The following is a 25,592-nucleotide window of genomic DNA, read 5'->3' on the forward strand; positions in this document are numbered from 1 at the left end:
ACACCAATGTAATAATTCACAGATAAACAGTTAAATTAAACGTTCTTTTTCCCCACTATCACAGTGGGTCCATAGTTTTGTTTGTTTGTTTTTCAAGGATTTTTTCAGTCAATTAAGAAAAAGTTTTATAATTACATGACATGGTATTCTTTGCACTGAACTACCGGAACTTTTTCTGTACTTTTACACATTTATCATGTACCACGATATTTATATCTGTATTTATATTTATTTATTTAGCAAAGTGACCACGTGTGTGCCCTGATGTAAAATGAATACTGAGGAAATGGGGAAAATAAAACTTTACACACACACACACACACACACACACACACACACACACACACACACACACACACACACACACACACAACATATTTCCAATGTTTCTGAAAAAACCAAACGAAAAAAACAAGAGGGCAAAAGTGTGCAAATCGTGGTTGTAAATAAATGCTGATAAGTAATGCATAAGTAAACATTGGCTCCTCTATAAAATGTGGTGAGAAATTGTTCCTCCAGGCATTTATTTGGAAAGTCGTTTTCACCGGAAGTCGCGTTCTTCGATTTGGCTACACTGAGGCTGCGCACAACAGCCAGCTCCAACGCCTGCCTTGTGAGTGTGTGTTTGGAGTAGGACTGCAGCGGTGTTGAAAGCGTACTGTGAGCTCGTTGAGCTCCTCGGTGTTTTTCATGGAGAACAGATTCACTATCTGCTGATAAATCCGCCCGAGAGGACACAGAAGAGGAGGAGTAGGGAAGAGAGAGGAAGAAGGGAAAAACTGCAGAGGAGAAGAAGCGACAGAGGAGAAGAGGAGGGGGGACTAGGAGGAGGAAAAAATCGGGACAGGGAAAAATGCCGCAGATTTGACTGAAAAGGTAAGAAAACGTGCGGGATCGATAGCTGCTGTTGTGGATCCCGGAGCTGCCGAGGCTGGGCGGGTCGAGGTTTGCGGTGAAGGGGAGGTTACGGCTGCAGCAGCCGCAGTCTGCAGCTGTGAATGTAGGTCATTGTGTCTGTGGGCCGAGCCGAACCAAGCCGAGACACACCGAGCTGGGCCGGATAAGCTGCAGGAGGACGAAGGTGAAGCCCCATCAGCAGCAGCACCAGGAGGAGATAGACACAGACTGGTGCTGCAGGGACCAAATCATTTAATCTAACTAATACTACATCTGCTGCAAATAGCACAATGAACACCTTTGTGCCAAATCATAAATGTGACGCAAAGTTTAGCAGAGGAGTAGAACAGAAGATAGTGGAGCATGAGTTTATACTTTTTTTTAAAAAAAAGAGGTAAAAATGATAAAATATGTCATGACTGAAAGAATTTTGTTTTTCAAAATCTTCAACTAGTCAGAACTGTGTGATCATCAGATGTAATAAAGCAAGGACCCCACAGCTCTCCAGACACCAGATCGACATGACTCACTGTAAGGCCAAAAACAAGAATACTGCAAACACAAAGCTTTAATATAACTCCAAGTTAGAAGCTCGATAAAGTGCTGAGTGTCTGTGTGCCACATCACGTCAAGGTCACTATGTGAACTGCATGATTGCACTCAGCATGCCTGTGTAACTGAATAAATCCGAACACTACACTAAAATTAAAGGAGTTGCAATCCTGTGTTATGGCTTGCATGGGGGTGATTGCTGTGTCTCAAATTACAAGCAACAGAAAGCAGCTTAGATGGTAAGGAGCTAAATCTACAAAAACACTGAGATGGAATAAAAAAGGAATAGTTTGACATTTTTCTGTAGAGCCTACATTAAGTCCTCCAGCACTGCTGTAATTAACTGAAAAGCCCAGACTGTTCTTTAAAGGAGCACAGCCTTTAATAGGAGAGTGTGAGAAACAATGCAACAACTGTAGAAAGGGCGGGGGTTAAAAAAAATCACCACAGATGTTAAGTCGGCCGATAAGCTGACAGAAATGCAAACTGACTGATTTACTGGCTGACTGCTTGAACTGTGCTGACATGCCGATGAGGCGGGCAGTAAATCGCAGGCCGAGGCCGGAGCCAAGAATCTGAATCGGCCGGGAGAAGCGCCAGCTGAGAGAAAATCCGCACACGAAAATCACAGTGCTGCTTCGCTGATATTGCTCTGACACTTTGGAGCTGGACGCAGCTTTTTAGCAGCCACCCCCAGAGCTGTTTTTTATCACCTATGGCTGCTGTGCTCCTGCACTGACTTGCAAGGACGCTGTAAACTCGTTAGCTGCGGGATTTCTGTGTAGTTTGTGCACATTCTGGTCAAGCACCTCAGAGCTGTTAAAGTGTGAGCCTGTGGGCCAACATCTGATCGTGCAGGTTTGAAAACTGTGGTCTAGTGTTGGAGTTTATTGACTATCTCGTGTAACAGTGGGCCTCTTTTCCACTAACTCACACTGCTTTTAGCTTTAGAAAGGATACCTTAGACTTAAGGAGGAAAAACTGTCTGCATGTGTGTTTACAGATGTCTGCTGTCACAATGGAAGCGACCACCATCCTCCCCATTCTCAAGAAGAAGCTGGCCTTCTTGTCAGGTAAAACACTTGGATTTAAAAGAAAAGAAAATGAAATATCGACACCTGTTTCCTCAATCCTGTGGTCATCCCAGTTTGAGCTGTAATCTGATTCCTCCCCTCTCCCACCCGTCTGCCTGTCACTCTTTAGGGGGTAAAGACCGGCGCAGTGGTCTGATTCTGAACATCCCTCTCAGTTCAGATCAGACCAGCATGGAGGAGCTTAGCGCCACGCTGGACTACCTGCTTAGCATCCCAAGGTACACACAGAGACACGACTGAGGACAGTCTGGTGTGTGTCCCAGAGCAGTTGTGTCACCCAGAGACTGTTGGATTTCACTTTTAATGCTTTTAGACATGTTTGGGTTTTGGCTTGTCAGCGAGGAGCTGCTGGATTTGAACCCTGTGGCTCGAGTGTAGAAATCCAGCTTAAAGGATGATTCTAGTTTATTAAGTGTTACTATTTTTCAACTCGTCCTTTTTGAGCGTCCCCAGCACGATCTGACAGCTGTAATTCTTGGCAGCTCCACAGGTGATTCAGTCCCATTTTCCATATCTGGCCTCTTCAGCTCACGCTTCGTTTCTTCCAACACACGCTGGATGAGCTGTTTAAGCTCCTGTAGGTTGTTTATAGCTGACAAACTGGTATATAGATGGACTTGAAAGAGGAGCAGAAATATACCCGATGCTGGGAATGTGTGAAAAGCATATAAAACAAGTAAAAAATAGTCTCAGGCTTTATTTTTGTTACCATTTGTACTTGTGAAGAAAACATAAAGTAGCCTCGGTAGCAGCAGCTTGGTGAGCTGGCTACCCAAATGATGCTCAAACAGGAAACTGTGTATGTAAATGATGGGGTGTGCGTGCGCTGTTGGTAACACACTCCCTCTCTTTGTCTGTGCCAGTGAGAAGTGTAAGGCTCGGGGTTTCACTGTTATCGTGGATGGACGGAAGTCTCAGTGGAACACCGTGAAGACTGTGGTGCTCATGTTGCAGGTAGAAACACATTTAGAGTCCCCGCAGGCACAACGCAGGCTTAAGCTGCGTTAATGCATTGGCTGCTATGGGTGTTCTTTAAAAAGCAGCGGGCTAATGATGGCGTTGATGCTGTTTCAGAATGTGATCCCACCTGAAGTGTCGTTGGTCTGCGTGGTGAAGCCAGATGAATTCTGGGATAAGAAGGTGACACACTTCTGCTTCTGGAAGGAGAAAGACCGTCTGGGCTTTGAGGTGAGTCTCTGAGCTGCTTCTGCTTCAGCTTGCAGCTAACTTTACACTTAAAACACGATCTCTCTCTGGAGCAGTGGGTTTGTGGATGTTGAAGATTTGTACCTCAAATGAAAACAAGTCATATTTTGCCTCACGTGAAGCTGTGATTTTCCCCATCTGGGGCCATTTTAAACAAATGGCCGGCGTGTGAGAAGCATTTCTTGTAAACCTCAGATTATTAGAGTGGGGTTTGGTTCCCTTCATCACTGCTCCAACTTTCCATGTTCCATATAACCTTAAGAAGAAACAGAGACTAACACTGTTCTTTTTTGCAGTATTATACATGTTTTGGTTTTGAGAAATGGTGACACCTAATCCAAAGCTCTGGCTTTAGATTTCTGTCACACGTGGTGTAAACTCTTAGTTTCCATCTCCAGCCTGTCAAAAATCAGCTTGATTCCCACATGTAGACTTTTAAATTCACAAGCAGCTGCTTGCAAGAGCAGGTAGTCCTTCCCCTAGCACTTGAGAGGGCCTAACAGCATATGGTGGCTGCTTTGTTTGCTTATTTTTACGCATGCAGTTGTTAAGTTTGCGTGTCGGGATACCTGCTTGTAGGGAAATAACATCTGCTTGCAATCATGTTTCATCATGCTCATCATTTTATGACGGAAATCCATGGCCACACATCGGCATCAGGGCAATAACTTACAAACTGTGCTCACATCGGCTTCACTTTGTGCTTATGCTAAACTATAGAGGTGGTAGTGGGATACCTGTAAAACCTAACCTTGTTAGTACTGGTCATTATCAGCAGGCTGCTTGTGCTTTTTCTGGCATCTCTCGCAGTGCAACGCTCTGCCCTAAGTATAGCCCCACACAGCTGCGTGGCTCCAGACTCCTGTTACTGCGGCTGTGAGAAGTGGTTCTAATAAAAGCGCTATACAAATACAGGCCATTTACCAATATTGTATTTATTTTCTTTTCACTTTGTTTTGTGCTGACTCTTAAGTCAGTCACTTGTGCACTGGTTACTTCAGGGCCAGTTTATGCGAAATAATCAGTTTTACTATTCATCCTGGAAAATCTTTGGTTCCTACGATACTTGAAAGTAGAATGGGAGGCAGAGCCTTGAGGTTTCAGGCCCCTCTTCTGTGGAACCAGCTTCCAGTTTGGATTTGGGAGACAGACACCTTCTCTACTTTTCTTTAAGATTAGGTTTAAAACACTTCTTTTCGATAAAAGGATCATGTGGCCCTGAAATCCTCTCTTAGTAACTCTGCAGGAGGCTGAGACTGCTGGGAGCTTCCCATGATGCACTGTTTCTTCTTCACTTTCTATGTATTTATACAACACTTTGTATTTAATCATTACTTAGTATTAAGCTCTGGCTCTCCCTTCCACAGTATGTCTTTTGTCTTGTCTTCTTCCCCTCACCCCCAACCAGTCACAGCAGGTGGCTGCACCTTGCTGAGTGTGGTTCTGCTGGAGGTTTCTTCCTGTTAAAAGGGAGTTTTTCCTTCCCACTATCACCAGGTGCTTGCTCAAAGGGGGTCGTGTAGTTGTTCGGGTTTTCTGTCTGTTATTGTATGGTCTTTATATTACAGTATAAAGCACTGTGGGGTTACTGTTGTTGTGATTTGGCATTATGTAAATAAAGTTGAATTGATTTCTTCTCAGTCATCAAAAGGTTGTTGGTGCAACTTTGTGTCCTCCCCGTCTTCAGACAAAAACAGTGCAACTGCCACACCTAAAGGATGAAATGGCTGCTTTTACATGGAGGACTTGGACCAGTGTGAATGTCCCAGTTTTTCTCCAACATTGGAATGAACCAAACGATTTTTTTCATTCTCATTTTCTTTTCCTCTTGATTTTTGGTTTAAAACGCACACGTACCCTTCTGATCTTTGTTGTCACCCGATATCACGCACAGAGCAAGTACGCCAGTTATAACAACCTTAAGCGTCGTTAACTGTCCTGAGTGCTGCTGGAAACCTGAGACGGGATCAATGGAGTGTGAGTGTGTTTGTGTGTCTGCCTCCTCCTCTATTACAACAGATGGTTTTACCGACAGAGATCAGTAGTCATTGTGACCCAGATTTCCACAGCCACGTTGGCTCCACGATTGTTACCATGGCAACCGGAGCAAGTTGGTTGATCTGTATCGACTTGATAGTTGTTAAATAAAGATAATCCGTCACAGCCAATGTTAAGGTGACTTTATTTTAGTAGTGAAATTGGAGCTTTTTTTGGTTTTTGTTCTCAGGGCAAGAAATCTCCCTGGTGGTGCGTTTAAGGACATGTGAACATTTCAGAAGTCAGCTCATGAGCTAAATATTTAAAATAATATGGTCAAAAGAAAGAGAGCTGGTGGTCTCATGAATTACATCTGTCTCATTCAATGCACTGGAGTATTACCGCTCATACACAGACCATCATCACTGAGCTTGTGGCTGATTGCTGGCGGTCTTGCGGTTGCATAGCTAAACCTCTAATATATTTGTCACACTGTCATATCTCAATCAGTTATTTTTTGTCTTTTCTAAATGTATTAACAGTTGCTTCAAAGTTTAGATAAGTTTTAAGTATGCACTGGCATACCCAGCAGTTATTTATTTATTTTTATTTTTTCTGTAGTCGCTATAAGTTGCTGAATTTCATACATGCTGCGTTGTCACTGGTGGCCACATCTCTGCTGTGCACGCCCCTCTGCGCACACGCACACACAGTTGTTAGAGATTCCAGTGATGGTGCTGAAATGTTACTATTCCGAACTATGGAGTGTCTCTGAGGGTGACACAGCAGGGTGTGGGTTGTACAGCTGCTCAAACATCTGACCTCACATTTAAATAAACATGCAGACACACGCTAGCTGAGTCCAATTCGTCTGCCGGCATCTGTTGCAGTGACAACTGGAAGTTCGACTCGACGTCAGCTGTCTTAGCAGGTTTACTTACAAAGCAGCAATTAAAAAAGCAAACAAAACAAAAGGCACTTCATATTTGTTTGTTCTCTTTTAAAAACTACATTTCAGGAATGCTGAACGCGCCACCTTCAGATTTAGAAAGCCAAAAGAGAAGTTTATTGTGTTCCAAGCACTCCGCTTGGTTGATGGATCCAAACAATCAGCACTCAGTGCAGTGGCTTCTAAATGTCCTCTGAAAACAAGGACTAGTTATGCATGCCCTTCCTCAGACATACCTATGTCTCACAGGGCTCCTGAGACATGAACACACAGACTGGCTGCCTGGCATGTGGCAGAGATTGAAGAAACTGTGTTTAATCCACCAATCACTGATATCAGAGCCTCAAATTAGACAGACAAACATGATCTTAAATGTAAGGATTGTTTATTGGATTAGAATCCGTAGCAGCCAGTGACTGACATCTAGAATCCATGGACATCACCATATTCTGTGTTTCCTCCCTAAAGCTGCTCTGCTGGGCCTTTGCTGCAGACGCATTCAGTCACTGCATGTTTGTGAGTCTTTCTGTGTTCAGTTTTGTATTTAATAACTGAAATGCACGCTCTGCTGGGCTGAAATCAGGTGACTGACTTTGCCGCTGAAAAAGTCTTGATTTCTTTGCATCGAGACACTCGACACTTGTTTTTTTGCTGTATGCTTTGGGTCATTATCGATTTACACAGTGAAGTACAGTCCCATCAGTTTTGCAGTATTTGTCTGAGCAGAGTCTTTAGCCCTGTACACTTCACAATTCATCCTGCCTCTCCTATCAACAGTCACATCATCAATAAACACATCTTCATCGGTTCAGGACTGTGCAGGAGTTATTTTTTCTTTTCTTTTCTTTTCTTCCAGTTTCAGGTTCATGCCAGAGGACTAATTGGGATTCTATGTATTAAAACCTGTAATTCCATGGAGTTAACGCAATGCTTTAATTAGTTGAATTCAAGCTGATATTCTGCACTTCAGTGACATGTTGTCACATGTTGTTTGATTGAAAATCCTCTGTGGTAGCAAAAAAATTTGTATTTGTCCAACAAATGATGGACTTGAATGTATACAGTTTATTGACATGCCCTACTTCAATCCAAATAAAATATCCTGGGTGGATGCTCATTCATGTCCCATGTAGCCTTACGTTATACATTTACACATTGATCCACATAAAAGCCACAACAAATCAATAGATAATCAACAAGTTGCCTTGGTGTCTTACCACTTAGCCATTAATGAAACTTTGAGATTCGGCTGATAGAAAGATATTTTATTCGTCGTTGTGTGTGCCTGTGTCTTTCTGAAGACTCTCTTCCAAGTCTGTAGCTTAGTTTCCCTGCTGGTTGTGTGGTTTCAAAATCCAAGACATATAAGAGTGTCTCGTGGTAAATGGATGCAGCACCATATGTAGCACCTAACAACCATCTTGAAATCGTCTGCCCTCAATGTTCCTTTTTCTCCTGTGCCTTTTTTATTTTTTTGTGCCTTTTTGTATTAGCTTGCAGGTACAATTGAGTGCGCCTCTATTTAGTTTTGTGGTGCGTGCGCGTTGCATATCGATGTGCAGATCACAGCTACAACTAGTACGGACAGATTTATATTCACTGGAGGCCAGATTTGGGCCCTTGGGCCTTGAGTTTGATGCCTGCTGTTACATATATGTGATGAAGCTATGGACTAATTAGTAAATGCTTCTAACAAAATGTAAGATTTCCAAAACATTAATAAAGCATTTCTTTTAAAAGGTCACACAAACTGTAATTCTGAAAGTAATATTGAGTGGCTTTATGATAGACTGTCTGTTCTGGCTGACTTAGATGTTCTGTAGTTTCGTGTTAGTTTCTATAGTCCAGGTTGACCTCTGTGTTACTTCTATATTGAAACCTACATGACATTTCTCAAAATAGCACACAGTGTGTTTAGTGTGTTTCTCCCTACTGATATGTGTTGCATGTTGGCATCTCTGCTTCCTGTCAGGTGATCCTGGTTTCAGCCAATAAGCTGACTCGTTACATTGAACCGTGTCAGCTGACAGATGATTTCGGAGGAAGTCTGGACTATGACCACAGCGACTGGCTCAACAAGAGACTGGTATCTATCTATTTATTTATTTTTTTTTTTAATGCTTTCGAGGGATTTCTGTAACTTAAAATATTTGTTGCCATGGTAACCTGGCACCAGAACTGAGTGTTTGGCTTTGTTGCAGGTTTTTGAGAAGTTCACGAAGGAGTCTACGTCACTGCTGGACGAGCTGTCGATCATCAATGATGCTGATAAAAGCAGCTCAATGGACAAGGACAAGTATGCTTACACACACACACACACACACACACACACACACACACACACACACACACACACACACACACACACACACACACGTACGTCTACAGTTTAAACTAAACTGAGGGCAGACGGGTGAAATCCAGAGCCGTGTGTCTTGTCTGTCCTCTGCAGATCTGCCGACTGTGCCCTCTTGCCATCGTTTGACCCTGAGACTGTCCTTCAGACTGGTAAATATACATTTTCTTTACTTTATCCTCTTTCAGGAACTAAGATAATGTAAATGTGATTGCATTTGTACTGCTGGACTAGCAGGTAAAATACATGCAACTCTCGATAGTAACAACACCCAGTGTGAGGAGGCATTCGACTTTTTTTAAGCCTCTTTAAATGATTCAGTGGATTGAAAGGTCAGTTTAGCGTTGACCTGAGGAGTGATTAAATACTCCTGATAAGATGAGCAGTGGTTTTGAAAATCAGGTAGTGGACATTTGTGAATGGAAAAATAATGTAGTGCATTCCTCTTTTCCCCATTGAGGTCCAACCTACTTCTTCACAAAGCACACAGTGATTTCTATGATAGCTCCTAAAGCACAACGATAAACTGTATCAAGCTTTCAGGTCAAGCAGGCGGCAGGAGGGGAGAGAATATCTCGATAATGAAGCACAGACATGATGGTTGACTGAACAATCATTCTGCTCTTCTTGCTGCAGAAACATACAATTCTAACACAGGAAAAATTAATAGAGCATGTTTAAATACATCAAATGTTGACTGGAGTGCTTTACAAAGACGTGACAACTACAGCTTGCCAAGAGCACAAACAGTCTGTCTGTGAGTATTTGGGCAGTGACACAATTTAAAGTAATTTTGCTTTTATAGACCACTGCAGCAGAATGATCATTTAGGAAGTCGAGGCATTTTGCATAATCTTTGCTACAGTGTGCTTGGGTGTGTGTGGGTGCTGCACACTGTGGAAATAAAAAAATAAACACAGATATTTCTTAAAGATTTCAAAGATGTCAGCCACGCTGGGTGCTCTAGTGGAGCTGTTTCTAAGGTTATTTGCTGATTAAAATCTGTATTTTAACTGGTAATGTTGAATGAAAAGTGCTGATTGATAAGGCAGGTGGGCGTTCCACTCCCACTCGAGACTCTATCCACTTGATTGAGTTCTTGGATCCTAGAAAGCGGTGGTTTCGCAGTTCAGTAACTACAGCGGAGGTATTAATGATTAGCCAGTCAGCACAACACACTTGGCTTCTGCAGTCCTGAGCCATGGGCACAAAACTGGAAGAACACACACAACCATTTTTCAAACAGTAAAGACACTATTTTTTTTTCAGGTTATTTAATGCAAAAATAAATAATTTTGTACTCATAAATATACACAAATATATAACACAGGCTGTCAGCAGCAAAAAAGGCAGTGCTTGCTGACAAGAGTTCAGGACATCCTCAACATTCACCTCAGTATCGCTGTCATCGAACAGAAGCGATCTTCACTAATTCATCAACTCATATCGGACTGCTTTCACAAAGTTTTACGGCTTCCTCCGGAGTAAAGGGATGTGGACACATATCGATAGCTGGGTTAAACAGCAAACTGACAGCCTACACTTACTACGGATGAAGGGCAGCCAGAGTTGTTTGTCCTACAGTGGCTACTGTAGCTCGGATTATGCATTCGAATTGGGAGCGGAAAGAAAACAGGACTCAGCAATCTGCGATTTATTGAGATTTACTGGTGAGATTTTACTCACTGTACCTTTAAACAAAGCAAGCTGTGTGGTTTTTGTTTTGATTTCATCGTTGCATTTACAAGGAATGTTTTTAAATTGTATTTTTTAAACATGTTTTCCCCATTGCAAGTTTGCTACCATCAAAATCTAAAGAACACACTGAAAACACAGGAAGGATGGATGTGTTGACTGTACAGTATAGGCTCAAAATGTGGTCATAAATATTTTGTACTTGTAAAAAAGATTTGTGTGTGCGTAAAAAAGATTTGTATGTGTAAAAAGAATTTGTGTGTGTAAAAAGAATTTGTGTGTGCGTAAAAAAGATTTGTATGTGTAAAAAAGATTTGTGTGTGCGTAAAAAAGATTTGTATGTGTAAAAAAGATTTGTATGTGTAAAAAAGATTTGTGTGTGGACTTAGAAAAAAAACCCCTGCAAGTTACAAGTACGGATTTTTGACCCTATTTTTCTTCCCTTCATCTGATTGGTCAATGTCACATCAATCACAAATGTAACAATCCAATCAGAGAACAGATGGGTTTGGCTGTCGAGGGGCGCTTTTTTTGAACTGCAGGTCTTTGAAGGGAATAAATGCCCTTTTACATGCCAACCCAGCCTTTTCCTTCATCACCACGAAGGAAAACAGTCTGTGGTCGTCCGAGTTTGGTGATTTTTGTGTCACAGGTCTACGTGTTTAATACAGGGACTTCCACAGCCTTTTCAACAGCGCTGCGGACCGCGGGGTGGGGGCGGGCAGTGTTTTGGAAATGACAGTCTTCATTACAAAGCTTTCTTCGTTATGAATTAGCATACATGTTTTTATTGAACATTTGAAGAACTAGCAAAAAAAAACTCTTGTAGAGGACATAAAGTCAGAGATAGAAAAGACAAGGAGCAGGTGCATCTAGTACAGGTAGAGCTGCTGCAAAAACCCACAGAGCCCAGCAGCCAGCGTAACAAATTCTGGATCCTTTGCTTTTAGTTAGCAGTTAGCATTAGCAGCGTATCCTGCATCCGATGTGAAAGGACTTTTATGCTGCGCACTGTGACTCACAGCAATGGTCCTGGGTCAGCCCTGACTTTGTGTTAAATTAATCCTAAAGTAATAATGTTATTTCTAACCACTGATATACCACAACTTTATCCTTTCAACAGCTACTGAAAGTTAGGGGACCTAGCTGCTATCGGATATTTATATAGCGATCCTCCAGCTTCAAACGGTATCACCCTTCAAGGACCTGCAGTTCAAAACAGCGCCCCTCCGACAGCCAAACCCATCTGTTCTCTGATTGGATTGTTACATTTGTGATTGACATGACATTGACCAATCAGATGAAGGGAAGAAAAATAGGGTCAAAAATCCGTACTTGTAACTTGCAGGGTTTTTTTTTCTAAGTCCACACACAAATCTTTTTTACGCACACACAAATCTTTTTTACACACACACAAATCTTTTTTACACACACAAATCTTTTTTACACATACAAATCTTTTTTACGCACACACAAATCTTTTTTACACATACAAATCTTTTTTACGCACACACAAATCTTTTTTACACATACAAATCTTTTTTACGCACACACAAATCTTTTTTTACACATACAAATCTTTTTTACGCACACACAAATCTTTTTTACACATACAAATCTTTTTTACGCACACACAAATCTTTTTTACACATACAAATCTTTTTTACGCACACACAAATCTTTTTTACGCACACACAAATCTTTTTTACACACACAAATCTTTTTTACGCACACACAAATCTTTTTTACACATACAAATCTTTTTTACGCACACACAAATTCTTTTTACACATACAAATCTTTTTTACGCACATACAAATCTTTTTTACAAGTACAAAATATTTATGACCACATTTTGAGCCCATAGTACAGAGGGGCCTATGATTGTGTGTGTGTGTGCGTCTTGGGCTGAGGTGAAAGGAGTCTTTGTTTGTAGTACCACCCTCCTCCCTCCACCAGATCCTTTCGTAATTTAGCAACATTTACACAAGCATTGACTCATTATTGCTTCTGATGCTTTTTTTACCACCTTTTTAAATCTCAACTCTCCTCTCTCTCTCTGTCTCTGTGTGTGTCTGCTGAAGGTCATGAGTTGCTGTCGGAGCTGCAGCAGCGACGTTTCAACGGCTCAGAGGGAGGAGGAGGAGGACAGGGAGGTGAGCAAGCAGCTGTCAGTCACCCAAATGTCGCTGTGCTGGCTCAGCTCAGACAGAAGGGTGATGCACAGATTAATTAAGAGGTGTCCTTTGTTTTCTCTGGAGTTTGGCGCATGAATGCAGCCATTCATTTCCTGGAGAGTACTATGCACTGTGTACAGTACAGTGTGACGCAGTGTAAGTGGATGCTGTGTTGGCTACTGGAGTTCTGTGTAACATTGTTTAAGAACTAAGAAACATCACAGCTGAGGCCTCAGCATCCACTAATTCAGTTCATGCTGATCTGCTTCTACTGTGGTATGTCTTCAAGAAGCTGCACATGTAGAATCATCACAAAATGCTGTGAGGTAAATGCAGTATAGCATCGTCAGGCCTGATGGGACTAAACCTTGCACTGGCAGAGAGCCAGAAAAGTTGCTATGGAAGTATAACCATGGAAATGAAAGTAAATTTAGATGGAGCCCTTCTAAACTCTGACTAAGCTTAAAGTTTATCAGTCTCTCACATCACTGTGGAAGAATTCTAGCCCATTGTGTTTTTTTGTTTTTTTTACACCATTGCTTCAGTTTTTTGGATTTGGAGCATTTGTTGATGCACAGCTCTCTTAAAATCCCAGCTTTTCAAGCCGGATGAGCTCTGGATCTTGGATTCTTTTCTTTTTCAGTCATTCTGTTGTGGATTTGCTCCTGTGCTTGGGATCATTGTCCTGCTGCATAATCCACATTTGACTAGAATAATTTGTATGCAGAGGGGTTCATGAACAATTCAGTGACTGCAAGCTGCCCAGGTCCTGTGGCTGCAAAACCAGCCCAAATCATCACTCCTCCATCACTGTGTTTGAAAGTTGGTAAGAGGAGTTTGATTTTCACCAAATGTGGTGCTGCGCGTTACAGCCAAACATCTCCACTGTGGTGTCGTTTGTTTGTCCAAAGAGCATTGTTCCAGAAGTGTTGTGGTTTGTTCAGATGCAGCTTTTCAAACCGTTGTGCTGCTATGCTTTTTCTTTTTTTTTTTTTTTGAGGCTTTCGCCAACCCTTCAACACAAACCATACTTGTAAAGTCTTTTCTAATTGCACTGTCATGAACTTATGAGATGCCACTTTTGAGGGTTTTTTCCCCTGAATATATTACATGGTCAGACTTTAGAGTGAATTTGCTGGGACATCTATTCCTGGGAAGTTTGAGACATTGTATTAAAAACAACTGAATGTTCCAGTGAAGCAAACGTCCCAAACTACTTCTTTAGAGAGGTGATCACACTTGCAGATGATCAGTTTAGTTTATTTCCTCAATCCACCTTAGCTCAGTTTTCCTATTGTGAATTAATCATTAAAGTTTAGAGAAACAGTGATAAAGTTTTATTTGAACAGTTCATTTTATAGTGCCGGGGTATCCTACACGAGAGAGCTGATATTTCAGTTTCCTGATGAGGAACCACTGTCAGCACGTTTTGTAAGAGTAGATGTGAAATGCTAAAATCCCACAGACCTTCTTCCTGACCTCTCTCTGAACTTCAGGTCCAGCCTGGTGTCCAATGGAAGAGGAGCTGCTGGCTCAGCCTCAGGTGATGAAGCTGCTGGACTCCCTCAGAGAGCAGTACACCAGATACCAGGAGCTCTGCAGGCAGCGAAACAAACGCACCCAGCTTGATGAGATCCACGCCAAAGTCATGCAGGTAACGCGCACACATGCATCGAGTGTCCATCTCAATATATTTCAGTTTCATGTGCAAACACTGCTGCGTTTCATCCTTTTTAGCAACTTTTATTTTTGACCCTTGGTGTCAGTGAGCTGCCTCACTGCTCAGCAGCACTTGAGGGTGAGATGAAGTAAACTCGCTTGTTTGTGGAGTTCTTTCAGCTGCAGGGGCTGATGGTTAACACCAGTGTCTTGGAGATGAGCCTAGGGTTACCATAGTAACTGAAAAATATCGGTCACTAGCTTGGAGGATTTGAGGTAGTTGTGGAAAGTTGGCCTAGATCTTGATCAAACTGTTCATGTGTGTGCCCAAGCTCTTCAAGGCATCACTGACCTGATAAATACAATCAAGTTATGATCCTGACACGCACACACACATGCACACACACACACACACACACACACACACCTGGATAAGCGGTTACTGTGCTGTATAAATACAAGCACACAGACAGCCTTCATACTGATAGCTGTTTTTAGATTATTGAGTAAAATGATGATCATGCAAATACTGCTTTCCAGGGAAACCTTACACACATTTCAGACCCATCACCAATTCTGCACATGAAGCCCGCTTTCTTGATGTGATGTCACAGGTGTTGGCATCCTGGTTTTTCCTTGTATTTAAAACTCACTACATGAACAGGCAGACTGGGTTTAGAGTTTGTGAGAAGGAAACATTTACCAGACAGAGGTAAATGCTTCCTTTTTAAAGAAAACGTAGGTTTTGTTGTGGAAAAAGGGGGGAAAAAGAAAAAGTGTGGCTCCACTCTTTGATGTTGACAAGGAGAAATCCTTTTTAATTGCTTACACATTGGTTTACTTTACACTGATCATTCTAATTTAATTCTCAAGCATGTGATGATCTATACTGATATCACGTCTGGCAGCAGTAGGTTCAAAGATCCTGCTGGTCACTCTGCTGCTCTGAGATGCACCAAGGTTCCTGTTGGAGAGTGAAATGATCCAGAAGTGCATGCAATCCAGATGCTTGAGTGGCTCTACTACCTAGGCCGTTTGAGTACAGTAAACTCATTGCCATGGTCAAGAAACCAGTTTGAGATGATTTGAGCTTTGTTACATAGTTGGCAGGAAAGAGATGGATATATATACAGTTAGGCTGTGGCGTTTAAACGATGCTCTGTTTGATGTAATGGGCCTAAAGTGTGGCAAGAAAATCCCACACCATTAAACCATCAGCAACAGCCAGCATTTTTAATACAATGCTGCTTTCCTGTTGTTTATGCCAAATTCTGACCCTATCATCTGAATGTGACAGAAGACAAGGCAAAGTTTTTCCGGTCTTCTCTTTCTGATTTTGTGAGCAGCTGTGAACTGTAGCCTCAGCCTCTGCCTTTGGCTGACAGGAGTGGTACCCAGTGTGGTCTTCTGCTGCTATAACCCATCTGCTTCAATGTTTTATTACGTTCAGAGATGCTCTTCTGCATACCTTGATTATAACAAGAGGTTATTTGAGTTACTGTAGCCTATTTTAACCCAGAGAACTGCTGCTGACTGGATGTTTTTTCGTTTTTGGGCCATTCTCTGTAAACCCCAGAGATGGTTTTGTGGGGGGAAATCCCAGCAGATCAGCAGTTTCTGAAATGCTCAGACCAACCTGTCTGGCATCAACAACCAAGCTACGCTCAAAGTCTTCAACGTTCTCATTCTGATGCTCACCTTGATCACATTTACAGGCCTAAACACATGGAGTTGCTTCCATGTTATTGGCTGTTGATTTGTATTCAGTGTGCCTAATGTAGTGGCCCATATGAGGAAAGACTTTATTTTTATTTATTTTATTAACATCACGTTATTAAGGAGTGTAGTTAATGTAGTCAGATTCTTTAAGCACTGGGCTTTGCTGTGGTTTCCCTTAAGTTCTTTCAAATTCTCCTTCATGCATTATCGACCTCACATTGAAGTTGTTGACAGTTTCATTGCTTTTTAACTGGAAGCATTAAAGAAAATGGTAATAAAAACAGCCAAATTCAGCACAGATGCTTCAGTTTCAGTGTACTGGCTCTGCGTGAGATGTCAACCAAATGTACATGTTTCCTTACATTTTTATGGTCACCATTTTTCAAGTTTGCCGGCTTGCGAAGGTACCCAGAGTAGATTGTCCTCCTGACTCTGTAGGAGATCATGTATTTTGTGTTTCTCTCTTCCAGGTGGTCACCTGGCTGCAGGGTCCGGGTTCAGAGCTGCTGAAGACTCAGCAAACGATCGGGGACTCGATTCGATCAGCTCAGGCTCTGCAACAAAAACACGAGGAGATCGAGAGCCAGCACAGTGTAACGAAACACACACATCACCGTGATCAGAATCATGTGATTTGAACAATCTGATGAGTCGGCTGCTGTTTTTAGTTTCCCTGTTAAAAGATCACAGAAACTCGCTTTTGGTGTTTGAGGACTGTGAGGCATGAGCTAATTCTGTCTCTCGCTGTGTGTACAGGAGTGGTTTGCTGTTTATGTGGAGTTGAACCAGCAGATTGCTGCCTTGCTCAGCACCGGAGAGGAGGAGGAAGTGGCCGAGCTGAAGGCGCTGCAGCAGCAGCTGAGCGACGTCTGCTACCGCCAGGCGGCTCAGCTGGAGAGCCGACAGAACGTCCTGCAGGCAGCACAGGGCTTTCACAGCACCACGCAGGAGGTAAAGCACAGTCTTAGCACTGCTAGGCTATTAGCCTAGCTCGACAGCAGAAATCTACTCTAACCTGTAATGTTGTCTTGCTGTTATCCAGGATGGGTAGACCTGTGAAAATGCTAATGACTTCTTCAGACTGATCCAGGTTTTTTTTGTTTGTTTTCTGTCTCTGCAGTTGTCTCAGCAGTTGGACGGTCTGCTGGGCATGCTCTGCGCTGATGTGGCTCCAGCTGATGGTGCAGCTATTCAACAAAACCTCAAACTGCTGGAGGAGAAGCTGCAAACCGTTGGTTTGTACCAAGAACAATCAATCCCCTTATTTTCCGTCAGGATAATTAATAGTTTTCATGAAGGTGCTCCGTCACATTAACAATCTCCTCCAATGCAGAGGCAGGTCTTACCTCGCTGCGACAGAAGGGGGCGTTGTTGCTGGAGCAGACGTGCAGCCAGCCGTCCTGGCCTCTGGAGGAAACGGAGAGTCCAACCACAGAACAGCAGGACAGCGTTCAACACATCCAGTCTGTGATGGAGGACATGCAGCTTCGCAAGCAGAGGTTACTTTTGTCTTGTTTTGCTACAGGGAGGGGTGAGTGAGGGTTTTTGGGGGGCTTTTTTGCCAAGAAGGAAGCTGTATTTAACTCCCCACTTGAAGCTAGAGTCAAAAACTGCCTGTTCCCACTCCTAACAGGATAAAAACCAAAGCCAATATCTGAAGTCCCCGATCCTGATTGTGATTCTCTCAGATCTCACTCATGCGATAATCCTCAAAAAATGAGTGAATAAAGCTTAATGGCTAAGGAAAAACAAAGAGTTGTTTGCTTCTGTGCAAAATGCAGGTGGATATTTAAAACAAATACTGCTGTCCTTTTATTTATAATTTAACAAGGCTAATATCATGTTTTAAAAAAATTCCAGAAATATCAAATGTTTTACACAGTGAACTTTCCAGTTTTGGGCTTCATCTACATTCTGGGTTTTCTCATTTACACCCACAAAAAAAGGGAACTGATCAAATATTAAACTTTTCTCTTCCCTGTCCTCTGGCTCCACCTTCAGGACAAACTTTGTATTGCCGCTCCATTAATGGTTCAGATTCTGAGGTATGTGGTTTGTTTGTGGTAGTGGCAGCGGTTTACACAATTACCTAACAAGCAAACCCCCCCAGGAGATTAGACACAGTTCCCTGTGGTGTTGTGTCAGCAAGAGCATGTGGTGTGAAAATCTGTTCTGCTGTTTGTTTTCCAGACTTGAAGGCATATTTAACTGTGTGTGTTGCAGATGTGAGGACATGGTGGACGTAAGGAGGCTGAAGATGCTACAGATGGTCCAACTGTTTAAATGTGAAGAAGACGCTTTGCAGGTGAGGAATGCAACACAAAACGCAACAAAACACACACACATATGTGGATTTCATGTGTTTATGTTATGATTAATTTGTGCATGCATCTGGTTAGGCAGTGGAGTGGCTCAGTGAGTTGTTGGACGCCTTGTTGAAGACTCACGTCAGACTGGGAGACGACTCTCAGGAGACCAGGACCATGCTGGACAAACACAGGAAGTTTGTGGATGTCGCTCAGGTGAGATGCTTCACTTGATCTTTAGCTAACATAAAAAATCCAGCTGATGTACCTAAACATCAGCATGACAGTGCTCATAACGTTTTTGCCTTATTCCTCATGTCTTAGTGTTTTGTGTGTTTTTCACACTTAAATGTTGGAAACCATCAAACAAATTTAAATATTAGACGGAGACGACCCTGATTACTGCCAGAGCTGCTGAATCAAGACACATCAAGCCACAATCTAAAGAAACAGTTTGGAAAAGGTTACAAAGTCATTTCTTTTTTTTTTGCCTGTCCCATTTGGTTCTTTAGCCGTCAGAATTGTTGTCTGAAGACCAACAAGGATACCCAATGGATTTACTTTGCCAAATGGATCATCATGGCCTTGCCGTATTGGTGCATTTGATTGACCTTTGTTGTTATTTTTTATTTTATTTTCAGTTGTTACAGACGGGACAGACATGACTGAGGGATAGGAAAGGGAGAAAGAAAGATGAAGGAAAAGAAAAACAGAAGGGGAGAGGGACAGTGAGAAAGGGCTCTTAAAAAGAGAAAGAAGAGAGAAAAAAATCTCCTGGATCACCTGTTGAGAGAGAAAAAGAAGAAAACAAGCAAAAAAAAAACAGCAACATACTAAACACAACAACATCATGTTAGTTTAGCTAAGTGTAAACAGCAGTAAATACTAAATATTGAATGTTGTTGTGCAGCACGTAGGACCGACAGTGCACAATGTGCTTGGAAATAGCAGCCAATAAAGGTGTAGTTTATGTCTATGAACAGTGAACACCCGTGTGCACACCTGTGTGGATCAGCACGCTTCAATTCAAATGGTTTCCCCATGTAACGGTCTGCTAGAGGATGTAGAGAGCCATAGCCCCGTCTCCCAGGGCATGAAGCAGGCATGGAGGAGATCCAGGCTCCAGACATCCAGAGGCCCCAGAGTGCGAGAGCCCAAGGAGGACCACCAGAGGGGCATCGTGCCACCCTCATGGGAAGAGCTGATGACAGCCCCAGATGAGGGGTCACCCAGTAGCCACGGAGCAGAAGCCAGAGGGGGCTCCACCGGCGTGCCCGCTGGCTCTGCCGGCAGCCAGCTGTGCCAGAGTGAACCGAGCTGCAGGCCCAGAGGCCGGAGGCCCAAGGGTCCCCTTTGCCCCGGAAGAGGCCTGACCGTGCAACAGGCACCAGGCCCCGCCAAGTAGTCACCGGGAGTGAGCTGGTACATACCTGAGCGCCCAGCCCCGGACACCAAGAACCACCAACGCACCGACCCCTGAGGGCATCAGTTACCGTCAGGGACTGTGGTGAGATAGGCCTTTGGAGGGCCTGGGAGTTCCCAGAGAGGTGGAGTCTAAGACCCGACCTGACATATAGACACAGACACAAACATGCGTTCCCACCCTCATGCACACATATACAAATACTCAGCACTCACCCAACGTAGGGATAGACATACATGGACATGTACACACAATCACACTCCCCAAACAAACTCTATACCCCGGGTCCAGGTACCCTCGCCCATGGAGGGGGAAACGGCACCTAGACCCAGGAGATGCTACCCTTTCCCCCGGGGTGGAGGCAAGCAGACCGCCCCAGGCTCCGCAGCAGCAGGGAGGCCCCGCATCCCAGATCCCAATGGGACGGCCAACACCTCCTCCCAGCCCCCCCGCCCCGATGGCCAGCAGAGAACAGGGGTGTGTGAAGACCCCAAACCTCCCTCCTCTCGCTCATGTGTAGTGTTGCTGTGTGTTGTTCTAAGGTGCATTTAAAACACGGGCGAGCATGGTGCTGCTGCCAGAGTGCAGCGGGTGTTAGCACGGCCCCTCCCGAGAGCCCTCAATGCCTACATGGATTTAAAATTGAGAGGTGGTCACCGGCGCCAGAGGTGGGGTTGAATACACAGACCGTCCACTGGACGCCGTTAACGTGCCCACCCTCAAGGCCCTATATATATGTGTTATGAGAGTGTGAGTAATGTGGATGTCTAAGTTGTGGAATAAAATTGAGGCACAGGCAGCCAGAAGGGGACGGGGGGAGGGATGCCTCCCCTGCACCCTGGTGACACACCCGCACCCCAAGGCCCTACTTGTGTGGGTGGGTGTGTTGGAGCGGGAAGAGGGAGGCAAAGTCATTTTTAAGGCTTTGGGTACTCCAGTGAACCACAGTGAGAGCCATTATCCACAAATCGTGAAAACAGTGGCAAACCTTTCATGAATGGCCTGTTGACCAAAATTACTCCAAGTGTGCAGCGACGACTCATCCAGGAGCTCACACAAGAACACAGAACAACATATCTAAAGAACTGCAGGCCTCACTTGCCTCCAATAAGGGCAGAGTTCATGCTTTAACAATGAGAGAGACTGAAGACTGACCAAAAGAACTCAAAGGTTCGTCGCACAATTGTCAAAAAATATCTTAATGATCCCCAAACTTTTGAGAAAATATTCTGTAGACTGACAAAAGTTTAACTTTTTGTGAGGTTTGAGTCCTTTTACATCTGGAGTGGAACTAACACACCATTTAATAAAACAAACATACCAACAGTCAAACCTAGTGGTAGTAGTTTGATGGTCTGTGGTTGCTTTGTTGCTTCAGGACAAGCTCAAGAACACCTGGATTATCTAGAAGGAACATGATCTGAAACACAACAGCAAGTCCAAAACACGAAAAACAAAATGATTCTTTTGGAGTTGCCTAGTCAAGTCTGGACTTCAATTCAAGATGAGATGCTTTAGTATGACCTTAATAGGCACTCAAACTCTCCAAGTAGCTGAAAATTGAAACATTTTGCAATGAAGCCATACTAAATTAGTTTCATCTCGCTGGAAGAGTGTCCAAACCAGTTTCATGGAAATCTATTTGCTAGTTTAAGGCTGGCTACTCAAAACCAAAACTGTGAAGCTAATGATGCCGAAGGATCACAAATGTCGTTCGGGTTTCATCATCCACGTGCCGTTTCTGTCTGAATGTCTGCACAAAATGAAGTGCAGTCAGTCTAACAGATTAGATTTAAATATTAATATTAGATGTTATTGAACTGAATATGTTTCTGTCTTCTTGTTCCTTCAGAGCACCTACGATTATGGCCGCCAACTGCTGCAGGCCACCGTCGTCCTCTGCCAGTCTCTGCGCTGTACGACGCGCTCGTCTGGAGACACTCTGCCTCGCCTCAACAGAGTCTGGAAACAGTTCAGCGTCAGCGCCGAGGAGCGACAGCAGAGACTGGAGCTGGCTCTCAACTTCCACACTGCTGCTGAGAGGGTGAGAAAAACACTTTTAAACTGTCAGATGTTACATCAGTGTCGAGTCTGGACGCGTCAGCATGCCATTATTGACTAAAAATAAGCCACACGGTTATTTAAAGTCTAAATTGTATGTTTACTATGGTCCAGGTGTTACAGCAGGAACGTGTGGAGGCGGAGTCTTTAGATGAAGTCGACTCTTTGGGCAAAACTCTGCTGGACAGACTGACCATGCCTGTGATCTTCCCTGATGGGTACGTACACATTCATTTGACGTACCTGAATTATGACTTTATATGTTTAATGCTATCCTAAATCATACAAACACTTATTTGGCTATTTAGAGCCACATGAATTCACTTTGCTTTTGTTACCAGTAATTACTGGCATAAACCTAACATAAAGAGCCAGTTATCAACACAGAAATGTAATAAACTACCTCATGGCTTACAGGTGTCATGTCGCAGCAAGGTCCTCTGAAACATGCCTGCATTATCAAACCTGATGAGTTCAGTTTTCAGTTAAATTCTGTTTTATTTATATAGGACCAAATCACAACTGCAGTCAGCTGAAGGCTCTTTATATTGTAAGGTAAAGACTTTAAAATAATACAGAGAAAACCCCAACAATCAAACGACACCCTTTGAGCAAGCACTTAGCAACAGTAGGAAGGACAAACTCCCTTTTAACAGGAAGAAACAGGGTCAGAGAGGGGTGGCCATCTCACACAATCAGCTGGGGATGAGGGAGGAGAGGATAAAACACAGACTGTGGAAGAGAGCCACAGATTAATAATTACTAATGATTAAAAGAGCAGTGCTGATTTCGCATGAAAGCTGAAGGCTCTGCCTCCCGTTCTACTTTTAGATATCTTAAGAACCACAAGTGAGCCTGCAGTCTGAGAGTGAAGTCCTCTGTTGTGGTGATATGGTACTATAAGGTTTTTAAGATGAGATGGGGTCTGGTTATTCAAGACCGTGTGTGCGAGGAGAAGGATTATAAATTTGATTCTGAATTTAACTGGGAGCCATTGAAGAGAAGCCGATATGGGATGCTCTCTACTTCTAGTCCCTGTCAGTAATGGTGTAAAAGCAACTCATAATCGGGGTTCTTGTGATTTCAGGAGCGAGCAGTTCTTTGGGAGTCCCACTGACACGGCGGCAGCAGCAGAGGGTGTCAGAGAGCGCCTCCTGTTGGTGGAAGAGCGGCGGCTGCAACTGCAGGAGGCGAGGCTGCACAATGATGGGGATGAGAGGGAGGAAGAAGTGTTGAATGGGCAAGATGCAAGACTAGATGTAATTGGAGAAGAACTTAGTGAGAAAGAAGACCAAGATGAAGAGGAGGAGGATGTAGGGCAGCAGGATGAAGATTTGGAGAGGGCTACACAGGATTGCTAATGGATCGCTGACGATGTTAAACCAAGCAGCCTTAATGAAGCCTGTCAGCGAAGGGCTGCTGATTTCTACAGACCTCTCGTGTTCTCGCCTAGGGCAGGATCGCCTTCTGTCGGCTGCTTCTCTTACTGCAGCGGCTTTTCCCTACATTAAGACTACACTGCACCATCAGCATCACTGCATAACACTTCCTGCAAGAGGATAAACATGTTGGACACCTTTCCTCCATCTGGTTCTGGAAGATCAGGCATAACAAATGTAAAATACTGGAATTGTTTACTGGAATGTCTACTCCTTTGATGATAATCAACTGTAAAATAATCCATTTCAGGTGAGAATAGTCCCAGCTTGTATCTAACTGCTTCCTCCTCCTCAATCCCTACAGTAGACAGAGCTTCTATGGTGCTTCCTGTTGGTCTCATTCCTGCATCAACAGTCCTGATACTTTAGTACTTTAGTACAAACAGGCTCGAATAAAAACTTCTGTCCAGCTTTCTGGAACTCGAGGAAATGTTTAAAGTTCAAAAAGGCATCAGGAACAAATTTCATTCGGTGTAAAGTAAAAGGTTTGTACTCGTTGGAATTTGTTTTAAAGTCTGCCTGAAGTTTAAAATTTTCTCTATATTAATCACCTTATTCCTAGCCTCATGTTAGCGGCGTGCTACACATGTCATTCCTTTTTTCCAGCAATAAAAACTCTTATAATAATGAATAATTCAGGAATACAGCCTGTTACACCTTAAACAGTAGACCATATATAGAATAAGGACACCTGCCTTCTGCTACCAAGGGTTCACAGAAAGTGGCATCAGAGTAGTAAACTGCGTTAACTAATACTCAGATAAATTATGCTAAGTGAAAATGGCTTTTAGGCTCTTATTTGGATGAACTTCTTTCTGCTTTAACATAAAAAAAGCAAAAGTCCAACTTTATTTTCTTGGACACAGGAAAAAACAACTTTGACCTGCAAGAGCAGGGCTTCACAGACAGAGGTTAGCATTAGCATAGCAGAGCTTTTCAGAGGCTTCATTGTATGTTACATGAGCCACTTTGTAGATGGCAGAGCTGTGTTCCTGCAAATATCTTAGTAAAGGTAAACATGTACTAAAGGACTGACTTAAGTAACCAGCAAACTTTGCATCTGTAGTTTAAACAAAGTAACATGGGAGTAGGAAAAGGTGTCTATGATTCAGCTTCTAGGAGGCCATTTTTTCATCAAGACTCACCATCAGGTACTGTTTTAAAGATCATGAATGTGCATACTTTTTTCAGTTTCTGGATGAGTGGCTACCATTATTTTATGCTAATGAGTTTTAACTCAACAGTGAAGGCAGAGACTGTTTGACGTGGCTAGCTTTAGTGTGGCTGAGTCAGCAGTTCTCACACTGCTTTGTACAAATGAGTGGGTGTAGTTTCTTTTTCAAGTGATCCCATTTTCCTGTACGTGAGTCATGATCCAGGATAAGGAGATGGATCACTCTGACCATGGCTGGGGTCGAGCAGTGTGTGTGACTACAGCGGTTAGTGTGATGTAATAAAGTATATCAAATGTAAATGTCAGATTATTCATTTAATACAGTTTTATATTGATCATGGACTGACATGCTATATCCAGATATATATTTAGGGTTTTGGCTGTTAGAACACTGCCCCGTTTTTTTTTTTTTCTTTTAAAGACATTTCTTCAAAATATTGTTTTTGTATTCTTTTTGGGCCTTCATATCTGTAGTTACACATTCGAACAAATAAATGTGCATAAAGGAGAGCGATTTCTTTTTCATTTCAGTTGGACTTTAACTATTTCCCGTTGATGCAGTCTCTGGGACGTCATCCATCACTGTTGTAACATTGTGTTCATGACTCTTACGTCTGTCAAGGACTTGAAACGTTAAACTTCCTATCATAGTGGAAATCAGACCATGTGCTGTTCACTCAGAGGCCAGTATCTGGTTGTCATTAGCCAACGTAGCAACATCCCAAAAGGACGGATTCTTTTTTTTTTCCCCTGACATTTTTCAAGCAAACCTCTCAGTAACTGGTTGGTGTTTGACCAATAATTGCTGCTGTAAGTGTAATTGCTATATGCTTTGTTCCTTCTGTCTATTCACATGTACCATGACATCAATACAGCATCCTTCTCTAAATAAAGCTTTTGAACTTCAT

General features: G+C 42.9%; 1 protein-coding gene across 1 annotated transcript; it reads left to right on the forward strand.

Annotated features, from left to right (window-relative positions):
• The first annotated feature begins 556 nt into the window (after positions 1 to 556).
• sestd1 (SEC14 and spectrin domains 1) lies at positions 557 to 25,591 on the forward strand. Its single transcript, XM_082507308.1, has 19 exons — positions 557 to 876; positions 2,453 to 2,522; positions 2,653 to 2,761; positions 3,407 to 3,497; positions 3,618 to 3,731; positions 8,648 to 8,761; positions 8,877 to 8,971; positions 9,128 to 9,183; positions 12,811 to 12,882; positions 14,400 to 14,557; positions 16,752 to 16,874; positions 17,038 to 17,232; positions 17,402 to 17,516; positions 17,615 to 17,780; positions 18,505 to 18,586; positions 18,681 to 18,803; positions 21,863 to 22,054; positions 22,186 to 22,289; positions 23,159 to 25,591. Exons 2-19 carry the CDS (start codon positions 2,453 to 2,455, stop codon positions 23,430 to 23,432), a joined length of 2,253 nt encoding a protein of 750 aa, XP_082363434.1. The 5' UTR covers positions 557 to 876; the 3' UTR covers positions 23,433 to 25,591.
• Position 25,592: the final 1 nt, after the last annotated feature.

Source organism: Aulonocara stuartgranti, assembly GCF_965226115.1.
Source record: "Aulonocara stuartgranti genome assembly, chromosome: 16".
Classification (NCBI taxonomy): Eukaryota; Metazoa; Chordata; class Actinopteri; order Cichliformes; family Cichlidae; genus Aulonocara; species Aulonocara stuartgranti.

Excerpts from the sequence above, each read along its gene's own strand:
- sestd1 (XM_082507308.1), top strand. The coding sequence starts at position 2,453 with ATGTCTGCTGTCACAATGGAAGCGACCACCATCCTCCCCATTCTCAAG. Across the intron at positions 14,558-16,751 it reads TCCACGCCAAAGTCATGCAG|GTGGTCACCTGGCTGCAGGG; the intron begins GTAACGCGCACA and ends TCTCTCTTCCAG. Across the intron at positions 17,781-18,504 it reads ATGCAGCTTCGCAAGCAGAG|ATGTGAGGACATGGTGGACG; the intron begins GTTACTTTTGTC and ends TGTGTGTTGCAG.